Source organism: Neovison vison, chromosome 8 (assembly GCF_020171115.1).
Source record: "Neovison vison isolate M4711 chromosome 8, ASM_NN_V1, whole genome shotgun sequence".
Taxonomy (NCBI): Eukaryota; Metazoa; Chordata; class Mammalia; order Carnivora; family Mustelidae; genus Neogale; species Neogale vison.
In genome coordinates this window covers 43354847-43367032 of record NC_058098.1, presented here as the reverse complement: position 1 = coordinate 43367032, position 12186 = coordinate 43354847, and the positions used below count along the sequence as shown (strand labels likewise).

At 41.7% G+C, this 12186-nt stretch overlaps 1 protein-coding gene across 2 annotated transcripts in view; it reads right to left on the bottom strand.

Moving 5' to 3' along the window:
• Positions 1-12186, bottom strand: part of SEC23B (SEC23 homolog B, COPII coat complex component) — a 47354-nt gene that overhangs the window by 34595 nt on the left and 573 nt on the right. Inside the window, exons 2-9 of one of the 2 annotated variants that reach the window (XM_044263522.1) lie at positions 10051-10285; positions 8830-8887; positions 5326-5412; positions 3459-3695; positions 3268-3353; positions 1949-2093; positions 1131-1289; positions 663-778 (exon numbers count right to left, since the gene is read on the bottom strand). In XM_044263522.1, the coding sequence (XP_044119457.1) occupies positions 663-778; positions 1131-1289; positions 1949-2093; positions 3268-3353; positions 3459-3695; positions 5326-5412; positions 8830-8887; positions 10051-10271 (1109 nt within the window). In that variant the 5' untranslated portion in view covers positions 10272-10285. The remainder of the gene's footprint in view (positions 1-662; positions 779-1130; positions 1290-1948; positions 2094-3267; positions 3354-3458; positions 3696-5325; positions 5413-8829; positions 8888-10050; positions 10286-12186) is intronic. The other variant, XM_044263523.1, reaches the window with a different exon arrangement.

The following is a 12186-nucleotide window of genomic DNA, read 5'->3' as shown; positions in this document are numbered from 1 at the left end:
TGCACCAGAATGCCCTGGACAGCGTATGAAAGCTGACTATTGGGGCCGCATCCTTACACTTTGATTCAGCAAGCCTGGGGCAAGGCCCAAGGAGATACACTTCTCACCCACGCCTGGGAGCCCTGAAGGTTGCTGGCGAGGCCCCATTACGCTTTGAAAACAACAGCCCTCTGCTGTGGCCTGCATGCATGATACGGACTTGGGCACTACGCATGCCCGGGTGTGCACCCTCCATGCTGAGCATGTGCTCCAAGCTGGGCATGACATATGGTTACTAAGTCAGGTGAAGGGTGTCCTAATTGCTTTGGCATTCAGACCCTATTCCTGCCTACCCCCAGACTCCTCACAAGGAAGTGGCTTGCTGAAGCCACATACCCCATGCATGCTTGCTTTCTTGCCCTGTTATAGATTCTGTGACAACTCTAAGGAAGAAATGAAGTTACTCTGATATGATTCATTTGTAGTGAACCTTGCAACCTCCTGCTAATCACTGCTTCTTTCCCCAAGAGGCCCATACACCCTCCCTGCCACAGACACGACAGCCTGGAGCCTTCTGAAAGCTTATCTAGGTCAGCCTTGCACATTCTTATGCTTCCATCACTCACTTCTCTTTCCTTAAAATACACACATTCCATTTTCCCAGGTGTTGGCTTTCAACATACCCCGTAAGATTTGCACAACACTTCATTTCCAGAAGTCCCGTCTGATCAAGGGCACAAGCGTAAATATCAATGCAGTGACCATTTGTAGCAGTTCGGTTAGCAAGCATCTCATAGTGCTGTGAATGGAGAAAAATTACCTTTAGGAAACCATATTATTCACCAGGTATGTCTTACTGTACCAAAGGGATGTAACCAAACATAAGAATACAGAGACAGTTTTCTTTATAACATCCAATAAATGTATAGTTTTTAATCTCAAACACTTCTAGCAGTTTTAAGACCACCCACTCTAAGAAAGGACTCAGCTGGGGGCATCAATTTAACAGCAGCCTAGATCTGGAAGGTCACCTGAGCAAGGGCCATTTGCTGCTCACAAAGCATGGCCTCAGTAAAGTAGCTGTCACTCCAGAACAGCCCAAACCCAGCACTGGGTAAGCAGAATTACAGCCTGTGCCCAGGAGCACCTACCTTGGTTGCCTTTTTCATGAAACGTGCATTATCTTTCTCAATATCATGCCAGGAGCGAATAGGAACCTTTAATTCATCTCCAACCACCATGCCAGGCCCTTGGGTGGGGGGACCCCCGGTAAACAACATAATCCTGGCTCCCGTGTTCGGAAAAGTGCCCTGGAACAATAAATGGCAGCATTTTAGAAGCATTCAGCCCACCCTGAGTATGCTTCCATCTCCCTAAAAAAAAATTCCAAAGTTCTTTTCAGCTCTGCTGGATACTAATGATAGTTCAAAACATGGATGACAATGCAGAGAAGTAGCCTTACAACTTCCAACCCAACAGCTCTGTACACTTTTATTAATTCATTGTGAGCACTTGCCCTTGCCCTAATGGCCTTGTGTTTCTCATGAAAACTTCTGGTATTTTCAAAACATCATGGGGCTCCTTCACTGTGGATAATAATAATAATACCTGAAGTGCTTTCTGATAAATCCACTGTCAATCCATTCACATAGGTCACAACTCATTTTCTTTCTTTTTTTTTTTTTTTTTTAAAGATTTTATTTGACAGAGAGAGAGAGAGAGATGTCACAAGTAGGCAGAGAGGCAGGCAGAGAGAGGTGGGGGAAGAAGGTTCCCTGCCAAGCAGAGAGCCCGACGCGGGGCCCGATCCCAGGACCCCGGGACGACGACCTGAGCCGAAGGCAGAGGCCCTAACCCACTGAGCCACCCAGGCACCCCGGTCACAACTCATTTTCAAACAAGGCTAGCAAACACAACCCATGGGAACAAGCTCGCAAGGTCTGATGCACCCTGGTAAATTCTGAGTTACCTCCAAAAGGCCAACGGCAATAGACAAAGCAACACCAGTGGATCGCAAAGGTCTCTTCCCCTGGGTCACAGGCCATGGGTCCCTCTGCAGCTCCCCAAGGAGATCAGTGAGGTTCATGTCAATCTTGTGAACAGGCTGCAGAAATCTGCATGATTTTCAATGGACACATCAATCCTGGTTTAATAAAGTACTATGGTCTTTAGCCCTAGGTGAGACAGAGCTTTTCAAGGTAATTACTCAGAGTAGTAAAAACTTAAAATTTTTTCCTTCAAGGCAGTTTCACTCAAGAACATAACTTAAAACTGAATATATAGCAACTTATATATATAGCATGGAAAAAAGCTAAATTTAAATAGGAATAAGTCAGTTTAATTAAATTTAAGCAGCAAAGAAATCCTAAAGACAGGTCTAATGTAAATTCAATCCATGTAAAATTCCTGTACGTGGACCACCTTCATCATTCCTTTTTTTTTTTTTAAAGGATTTATTTTGGTGGGGGGGAGAGCAAGGGGGAGAGACAGAAGAACAAGGAGGGAGGAGAGGGAGTGGGAAAGAAGAGGGGGAGAAGTGGGAGACGGAGAGTGAGAAATAGCCAGCAGACTCCAGACTCCTCACTGAGCAGAGGGCCTAACTTGGGGCTCAACCCTAAAATCATGACCTGAGCTGAAATCAAGAGTCAGCCACTCAAACAACTGTGTCACCCAGGCACCTCCACCTTCATCATTCTGAAGATCCACTTTAAAGCGATTCTCAAGTGTTTCTCTTGAGCCTTAGGAGTGAAAACAGAGAGAAGCACTGGTTTCTTACCACAGTTAAGTGGCTGTCCCCAGCACTTCAGGCAATGCATTTTATCATGTTTGGTGACTGTTAACCCAGCCCCAGGTAGCCACAGGCACTCAAAGAAGCATCTGGTCTCAGGTTTGCTTGAGGACACCCCACAAAGCTTTCAGTTTCCCTACCTTTACTCAAGACTCAAGAAGGACAACAGCCATATGGATAAGGAGGTGAAGGCTTGAATACAGTGGTCTCAAAATACTTGTGATGCCACGACACTAACAGTAAAGACATTCCGAGCAAATCTAACCACACAAATGTGTGCACACATATGTATGTATATATCCACAACCCAGTTATGAATTTCAAATATACACCAAACAGTTACAAAAGATCATTAAACGTTAAATATTCTTAGGCTTAATCATTTATTTTTTTCTCTAAAAATAAGAAAACAAAGGTTCTAAGGGTCTTTTTCTCTCACTCCAACAGACAGCCCTGCATGCCGGCTACTGTGTGTGCAACATTCTATGTTGGTAGCTCACCTGCTTGAAACAAAAGGCTGCTCGTGAGGCTGACCAGGTCTTGCTTGCTGCATGGGCATGGCAGGCTTGGTGAGGCCCAGCATATCCTAAAAAAAACCAAGAAGACTCACTTCCCATAGCACTAGAGTGAATGACCAATTCATGTTTAAGAAATCTCCTTGGTCCTGCTTGTGTATGAGCATGGCACAAACCTGTATTTGCTTCGCGGTTAAATCCTTTGTCCCTCGGAAGACATAACTCTTGGAGATTCCTTCACAGCTGAGTTCGTGAACCTGCACCATTCTCCCAAACGTGATCAAACCCACCAGCGCATCTGGAGGAAGGAGACTCAGGGACATTTGCAGGGATTCCTTGAGGGCTTGAAGGTCATCTTCTTCTAGGCACGTATCAACCACATAGAGGAAGATCAGAGGGGACTGAGCACCTCGCTTTATGCAAAGAAACACAGCACAATGGTCAGTATACAAATAGACCAAACCAGCTCTTTTTAAAGCAAATCAGGCTTGTAAATGAAAATCTTCATCTATATATACTGACAGGGAATAAGGACATCTAACTTCCAGTCACCTCATTAAATGACAGGTTACATTAAAACAAACTAAATGTAAAAAGTCTCTGTATCCAACGATTTATTCTACATTTCTGAATGCCTTCCATGTGCCAGACACAGTTCCGGGTCCTGGGATACATGAGTGAGCCAAAAGAACAAAAATCTGCTGACTTTCTGGAATAGAGAGGCTAAAGGGCTTCCAAAAGTAGAAGTAGGGTGCAGGTTCCAGTATTACCTAAGAGGTCAGGGCAGCCTCATTAAGAAAGTAACATTAGGGGACGCCTGGGTGGCTCAGTTGGTTAAGCAGCTGCCTTCGGCTCAGGTCATGATCCCAGCGTCCTGGGACCGAGTCCCGCATCAGGCTCCTTGCTTGGCAGAGAGCCTGCTTCTCCCTCTGCCTCTGTCTGCCTGTGCTCGCTCTCTCATTCTGATAAATAAATAAAATCTTAAAAAAAAAAAGATTAAAAATAATAATAATTAAAAAAAAAAAAGAAAGTGACATTAGAACGAAAACCCAGAGGAGAGGGAGGGAGCAATACAGACACAGGGGAAAGAGAATTCCAGCCTGCAGAAGAGCTAGAGGAAAGGCCCACAGGCAGGAGTCATGCCCAAGGAATGTAATGAAGCCCATGTGACTGAATGAGACACTAATACAAATTGAGGTCCAAGTGATAACACAGGGCAGGTCCATACAGGGCCTTGAAGACTATCTCTTACTCTGGGTGAAAGAGAGCCATTTTCAGCATTGGAGGTTTCTTTTTTTTTTTTTTAAGATTTTATTTGTTTATTTGACAGACAGAGATCACAAGTAGACAGAGAGGCAGGCAGAGAGAGAGGGAAGCAGGCTCCCTGCTGAGCAGAGAGCCCGATTCGGGACTTGATCCCAGGACCCTGAGATCATGACCTGAGCTGAAGGCAGCGGCTTAACCCACTGAGCCACCCAGGCGCCCAGCATTGGAGGTTTCTGAACACAGAGGAACATGACATGTTTTTAAAGAGCTACTCTGGCTTCTGGATTAAGAATGAAATATAAGTAGGAAAGGGTCAAATTATGGAGAAGGACTAAGAGATGGCCCGGCAATTTAAGTGAGAGGCGGTGGTTGACCAAGGACAAAAGCAGTGAGGTAAAGAAGTGGTTAGATTGTGGAAAGATTCTGAATATAGACCCAATGCGATTTCCTAGTGGACTGGATATGGAATGTACGAGAGAGAGAAGTCAAGAACGAACCCAAAGTTTTCAAGCTTGACTACAAGAAGTAGTGGCCCATCACAAAGGTGGAGAAGGCTGTGGGGGACAGGTGCTGAACTCCACCAGTGATCCCTTTCCTAGCCGCCTATCAAGACTGAAAATAATGCCAGTAAGTGCACACACGCTATGACCGAGTATTCGGGATCCTGCTGCCTTCACAGCTTTAAGTTGCCCAGAAAAGTAAGGGACACAGAAGCCAAGTATTCAAGAGAAACTCAGTATTTAACACCGCTCATTAAATGCATGACAAAGAAGTTACCTGTATCACATACTCGATTGTAGAAAACTGGGGCATCAATTCAGCAGGCTGATTCACCTCGGATATACCTGTGTAAGCGGGAGGAAACTAAAGAAAAGAAAACAAAGCAATCTTTCATTAGGACTGAAAGATATTTATGTTATACCTTCTATTTTCCACTTATAAAAATGAGTAAGGACTATGTATTAACTCTGTAAAACACAGAACACTAAATAACAGTAACTAAAATACAAAAACCAAAACTTTGGGGCGCCTATCTGGCTCAGTGGGTAGAACATGCAATTCTTGATCTCAGGGTTGAGTTCAAGCCCCATGTTGGGTATAGAAATTACATAAAAATAAAATCTTAAAAAAAAAAATGCAGAGACTCAGTTCTCATCCTAACTCCTAAATCAGAGCCTGCATTTAAATACATACATATATCAAAATTTTAAATCAATAACCCTGCCTTATATTTATATCCCATCGTAACTTTTTTATTTTATTTTATTTATTTTTAAAGATTTTATTTATTTATTTATTTGACAGAGATCACACGTAGTTAGAGAGGCAGGCAGAGAGAGAGAGGGGGAAGCAGGCTCTCTGTGGAGCAGAGAGCCCAACGTGGGGCTCGATCCCAGGACCCTGGGATCATGACCCAAGCCAAAGGCAGAGGCTTTAACCCACTGAGCCACCCAGGTGCCGCCATCGTAACTTTTTAAAAGGTATTAGGGTACGTCGTAACTTCTAGATCATTAAAAAATGCACTATTACAAACATATCTTAAGTGCTCCCCTGCAAATTAAGGACTCAGATTTTAGCTAAACCCATCAATGGTTTAGGTGAAAATCTATCACTTTTATTTGGGTTTATTATTTTAGCTGCTATCATCAATGAGTGCATATACACTGTAGAAAAACAGGCAAGTACAAGAAAATATAAGGAACAGGAAAAGGGGTGCACGGATGGCTCAGTAGGAAGAGCATGCAACTCTTGATCGGATTGTGAGCTCAGGCCCCAAGTTGGATATTGAGACTACTGGAGAAAATAAACTTACAAAAACAAAACAAAACAGTGGCATGTGGGTGGCTCAGTTGGTTAAGCATCTGCCTTTGGCTCCTGTCATGATCTCAGGGTCGTGGGATTGTGCCCCATGCTGTTGGGCTCCCTACTCAGGGAGGAGTCTGCTTTTCCCTCTCCCTCTGCCCCTGACCCACTCATGTGTGTGCATGCGCACGCACTCTCTCTCTCAAATAAATAAATAAATAAATAAATAAATAAAAGAAGGAAAAATGCCTCATGTTCCTAACAACTGGAGATACCTACTGTCAACATGTAGGCGTATTTCCTTTCCGATTTTCTGTTTAAGCACAGCTGAGCTCACCCTGTATATATAATTTTTTTGCAAGCTGCTCTTTATGCTAAACATATTATCATAAGCATTTTCTTTTGTCTTTAAAACCTTCCGCACACATTTTTTTTAATATTTTATTTATTTATTCGACAAAGAGAGATCACGAGTAGGCAGAGAGGCAGGCAGAGAAAGAGAGGAGGAAGGTGGCTCCCTGCCAAGGAGAGAGCCTGATGCGGGGCTCGATCCCAGGACTCTGGGATCATGACCGGAGCCAAAAGCAGAGGCTTAACCCAGTGAACCATCCAGGTGCCCCATGGAGGTTAATTTTGAATGGAATCTGCTTATAATTCCCAGACCTACACTTAGTATATTGATTGTTTTATTCATCATTGGACTTATTGTGTGATGTATCTGAGAAGGAGATAGCTAATTTTAATTATAATCAAATACAAGAATAAATAAATGCATGTTATTAGTATCTTAAGATCCACTACAGGGCGACTGGGGGGCTCAATCGGTTGAGCATCTGCCTTCAGCTCAGGTCATGATCTCAGGGTCCTGGAGTCAAGCCCCATGCAGGCTCCCTGCTCAGTGGGAAGTCTGCTTTTCCCTCTTCCTATGACCCTTCTCCCCTGTCATGTGATCTCATGTGCTCATGTGCTCCCTGTCTCAAAGAAATAGAATCTTTAGGGCGCCTGGGTGGCTCAGTGGGTTAAGCCGCTGCCTTCGGCTCAGGTCATGATCTCAGGGTCCTGGGATCAAGTCCCGCATCGGGCTCTCAGCTCAGCAAGGAGCCTGCTTCCCTCTCTCTCTCTGCCTGCCTCTCTCTCTACTTGTGATCTCTGTCTGTCAAATAAACAAATAAAATCTTTAAAAAAAAAATCTACTAGAGCACTATATACTATGCTGGGAACAATTAATTTTTTTCTAACAGCTTTACTGAGGTATATTTATTTTTTATTTTTAAAGATTTTATTTAAATAAATAAATATTTGTTTGAGAGCGGGCAAGAGAGCAAGCATGCACACAAACAGGGCGAGCAGCAGGCAGAGCAGGCAGAGAGAGAAGCAGGCTCCCCACTGAGCAAGGAGCCCAGTGCAGGGCTCAATCCCAGAACCCTAGGATCACGAGCTGAGCCGAAGGCAGATGCTTAACCACGCTTAACCAAATGAGCCACCCAGGCATCCCAGTATATTTTATACACCATAAAATTCATACTCTTAAATGTACAATTGATGCTTTTTAATAAATGTACAGAGTTGTGCAAAGATCACTACAATCCAGTTTTAGAATCAGAGGCACAGTTCATTTTAAACAAAAGTCTCTGTCATCATTTTTGAGCTCCTTCTAAGTTTACTAGTTTTAAAATTTTTATTTTTTTTAAAGATTTTATTTATTTATTTGACACAGAGAGAGAGAGAGAGCACGCACAAGCAGGAGGGGCAGCAGGGAGAGGGAGAAGCAGGTTTCCGAAGAGCAGAAAGCCTGATGCAGGGCTTGATCCCAGGACCCTGGGATCATCACCTGAGCCAAAGGCAGATGCATAACAACTGAGCGACCCAGGAGACCCAGTTTCAAAATTTTTAAATCAAAAGACGGTCAACACTGGTACTTGGACCCTAAAAGTTACAAAGACCAAAAAATGAAAATTTATGGGTAGCTCAGTGGGTTGAGCCTCTGCCTTCAACTCGGGTCATGATCTCGGGGTCCTGGGATCAAGTCCCGCATGGGGCTCTCTGCTCAGTGGGAAGCCTACTTCCTCTCTCTTTCTGCCTCTCTACTTGTGATCTCTGTCAAATAAATAAATAAAATCTTTTTTAAAAAATGAAAATTCAATAATATACACCATCCAATTAGAATAAACTGAAATCAAATGAAATATAGACAACATTTCTTAAGGTAACATATTCACATTCACTACTAACAGAACACAAAAAAAAGGGAATTCTGTCCCTCCACACTAAATGATAAAAACCCACATAATGAAACTGAGTCACCATTCAACAGAGAAATCACAAATGTTCAATGTTCGATTATGCTTAACAAAAGCTATTACCTGGAATTCAGCAGAAACTGATGACTACTGGGCAGACACAAATTCAACCTCACTTAATTTTTTTTAGAGTTCCACCAAAATGAAACACAGAAAAACACTCAAAAAATTCACATACCTGATTTCTTTGGAAACAGAAATTACAGGCCCAAAGCTTTGCTCGATAATCAACCTGACTGTAAGAAAGATAAATATTATAGGTAGGAACCATTTTCATTTTTAATGCAGAAAGCAATCAAATGTAATCCTCAAGTTCAGTAAATCACACAGATATGTTTCTGCATGTGTGCAAGAATGGATGGATATACAAAATATCCACTGCAGTTAAGAGTCTGGCTGTTAAATATGCCAAAAATTTCTTTCCTACAGCGGCAATGAAGATTTAGTAAATCTTTTTTTTTCTATTTTCTAATTTCCTTCATAATATTTAAAATTTCATGATTTTATATAAATTATAGGTTATTCTCTTTTGCCCTATTATCTTAACTATTCTGTGTGATTTTTCTCTGTGTGATTTTTCTAACATCTTTATTGTTCAGATATGTGAAACTACTAAATTTCAATACTAAAAGCATGCACAGGAAAAATATGGCTGACTTTCACCGCACCTAGCTCACTTGAAAAAGTTGGGAGGCATGCTTCTGGGTTGATATACTTTCTAGAACTGGTTAAAGATAATGCTTCAGTTGCTTCTTTTCCCTTTCTACACTCAGAAAATTAACAAGTAAGGCTAGCTCTTCAAAAGAAGAGCAGCATTGTACATATGGGTACCTTAAATAAGAGCAAGGGGAATGTAGTAAAAAATGTTCCCTCATATAAAAATCTTACCTTTTAAAGAGTATTTCTGATACTCTTCACCTCTTTAAAAAGTTCTTTCAAATAATGCCCACATTTAAGAGAAATATCATAGGTCACCACCTCAGGTATAAAAAATTACACTTAATAATCATTAAGAGTTGTGATTTCTTCTATCATTCCTGCCACACAGCATCACCATACCAGGTAAGTAGGAAAAACTGTTTAAAGTTTTTCATTTTTGGAAAATGCTTTAAAAGCACCAATATAATTTATAGTTAAGTCAAAAGCAAACTGAAATTAGAGAAAAAAAAAAAAGCAAATTTCAAATCCCTTCCCTTTGTTTCCATTTCATCCCCATAGGTTCCAATTTTATGGAAGGGAGACTGGGGAGACTTTATAAGCTTCACTGTAAGAATCTCACCGTTCACTTCTCTACTCAAATTTGATGACTTGCCCAAATTCAATCACTTTTATGAAATCATGCAAATGTCATAATTTACTGCATTCTTCTTTTTTACTAATTTTTAAAAAGAATTCATACCAAAGTGGATTGAGAATGGCTTTGCAAGTTGTCCGGCTACAAAGCACAGGTTCATACTGTACAGGGGGCAGGTCTGGACGTTCTTTCAAAGGAGTAAGGAGACAAGCCAGGGGAACAACCATTCTCGTAGCCTCGAGACGGCTGGAAGGCCACACGTTCCAACTAAACCGCACACCATCCCGTTCTTCATTCTGCTGGATGAACTCCAGATACGTTGCCATAGTCTAAAAAGAAACTGAAGACAGAGTTGTAATTTTATGTGAAATTCTCGAACTAAATTTCAAAAAAGAAGACAGTCACCTAACGCAATGTTTTTTAAACACTTAGTCTAGAAGAACCAGTCTCTGTAGGATGACATCTCTCTTCCCTTTGACCCCCCAAAGCCAAAAACTTCACAGTTATCTTTCACTATTGTTCCTTTGTCAACTCTCTCTAGCACTTAAATAAACAAAAGGTGTGGGGAGTTTACCATTATTTGATCATTTTTTTTTAAGAATTTATTTATTTATTTGACAGAGAGATATCACAAGTAGGCAGAGAGGCAGGCAGAGAGAGAGAGGAGGAAGCAGGCTCCCTGCTGAGCAGAGAGCCCGATGCGGAACCCGATCCCAGGACCCCGGGATCATGACGCGAGCCGAAGGCAGTGGCTTAACCCACTGAGCCACCCAGGCGCCCTATTTGATCATTTTTAAGCTTCAAGTTGGTTGAATACTGATGAAAACCTACTCATAGATCATACACCTCAACCAAGCAAATTCTAGTTCCCCTTGCCCAAGAGTAAGTCTCAAATCCCGTTTTAGCATCCACAACCTTCCCCCCTGCCCCAAACCCCTTCCTTCTGTGCTTTAGTAAAGCAAACACTGTAATTTTACCTTCCAAGTGATCTCATTTTTGTGCCCTTTCCCTTCCTCTCCTTGTTAACTGTGAAGACAAGAACTGGATGTTGATATGTGAATCCAATTCGTAATCCACCATCAGTTCTGAGCCAAAGTATTTCTACTTGGAATCACCAAAATTACAATGCTAGGTTTGCTATCATGCTGAGTGAGAGTCCTTCACCAGGGCTTCTCTCCTCACCATGGTTATGCTCAAAAGATTATGGCTAATAAAATAACCATTTAGACTAAGCTTTTCAAACCCCCACAATGCCATCTCCATTGAGTTTTTCATACATCCTTTCTACATCCTAAAATCTAGGCTAAGGCTAACACACATCTCAGCCACTTAGGGTTCAAGGGAACAAGCAGCTCATGAAAAATTGAAAAACAGGCAAATTAAAGAATCTACATTTTTAGTAGCCTCTAGTGCTCACTTTATGCAGTGCTGAAAAATTGTCTCTATGTTATTATGAGAAGTGCCATACATACTGTAAATAAGGTGGACTAAGGTAATGGTTTTTATATGACTAGAAAGGTAAATGAAACAATTAGTTTACTACACACAACTCATACCACAAAAATTCCAAATGTTGGCTTCGACTGAAACTCTAAGGCATATATTTGTTCTTTCTGGCAAAGGCAGGATACTTAAACGCCTTTACATAGGGCCCACCTCTGCAACTACCTGAGTGGGAATAAAAGCATGTACTAATGGGACAATTCTCAGCAAGTAGCTCTAAAGATTTCATTAAATAACTGTTTCCCCATGCAAAACACTTCATTATTCAAAGGTAATGGCTCCCAATGTCCCCAAGCAGCTATGTATTCAAACCTGCTCTTTCCATTTCCCACTGCCTCCTCCCCTTACTTTTTCTAGAGCATGGATTCTTAACTCTGGGCACAAAACCAACGGAAGACTTCAGAGTCTTGTATGAAGTTGTGTGCATGAAATTGTATGTAAAGTTGTGTGCATGAGCTAATGTGCATTTTTCTAGGGCGGTCGATTTATGGCTCACATCATACCCTCAAAGATTTTCTGAAGAGGTTAATAGCTGAATGAATAAGTGAATAAAAGAACTTTAAAGATTTTGTAACAGTATCTGCCAAAAGAACAAAGAAAAAAGACACACACACACACACCCGAAAAACTGAACCGCTCATCCCATCAAAGCATAACTTTTAAGAACACAGTGGACAAGTTTAAGCAGAGTTTAATGGTTGAAAGGCAGTCGGAAGACCTGGGTCCTACTTCCAGCGG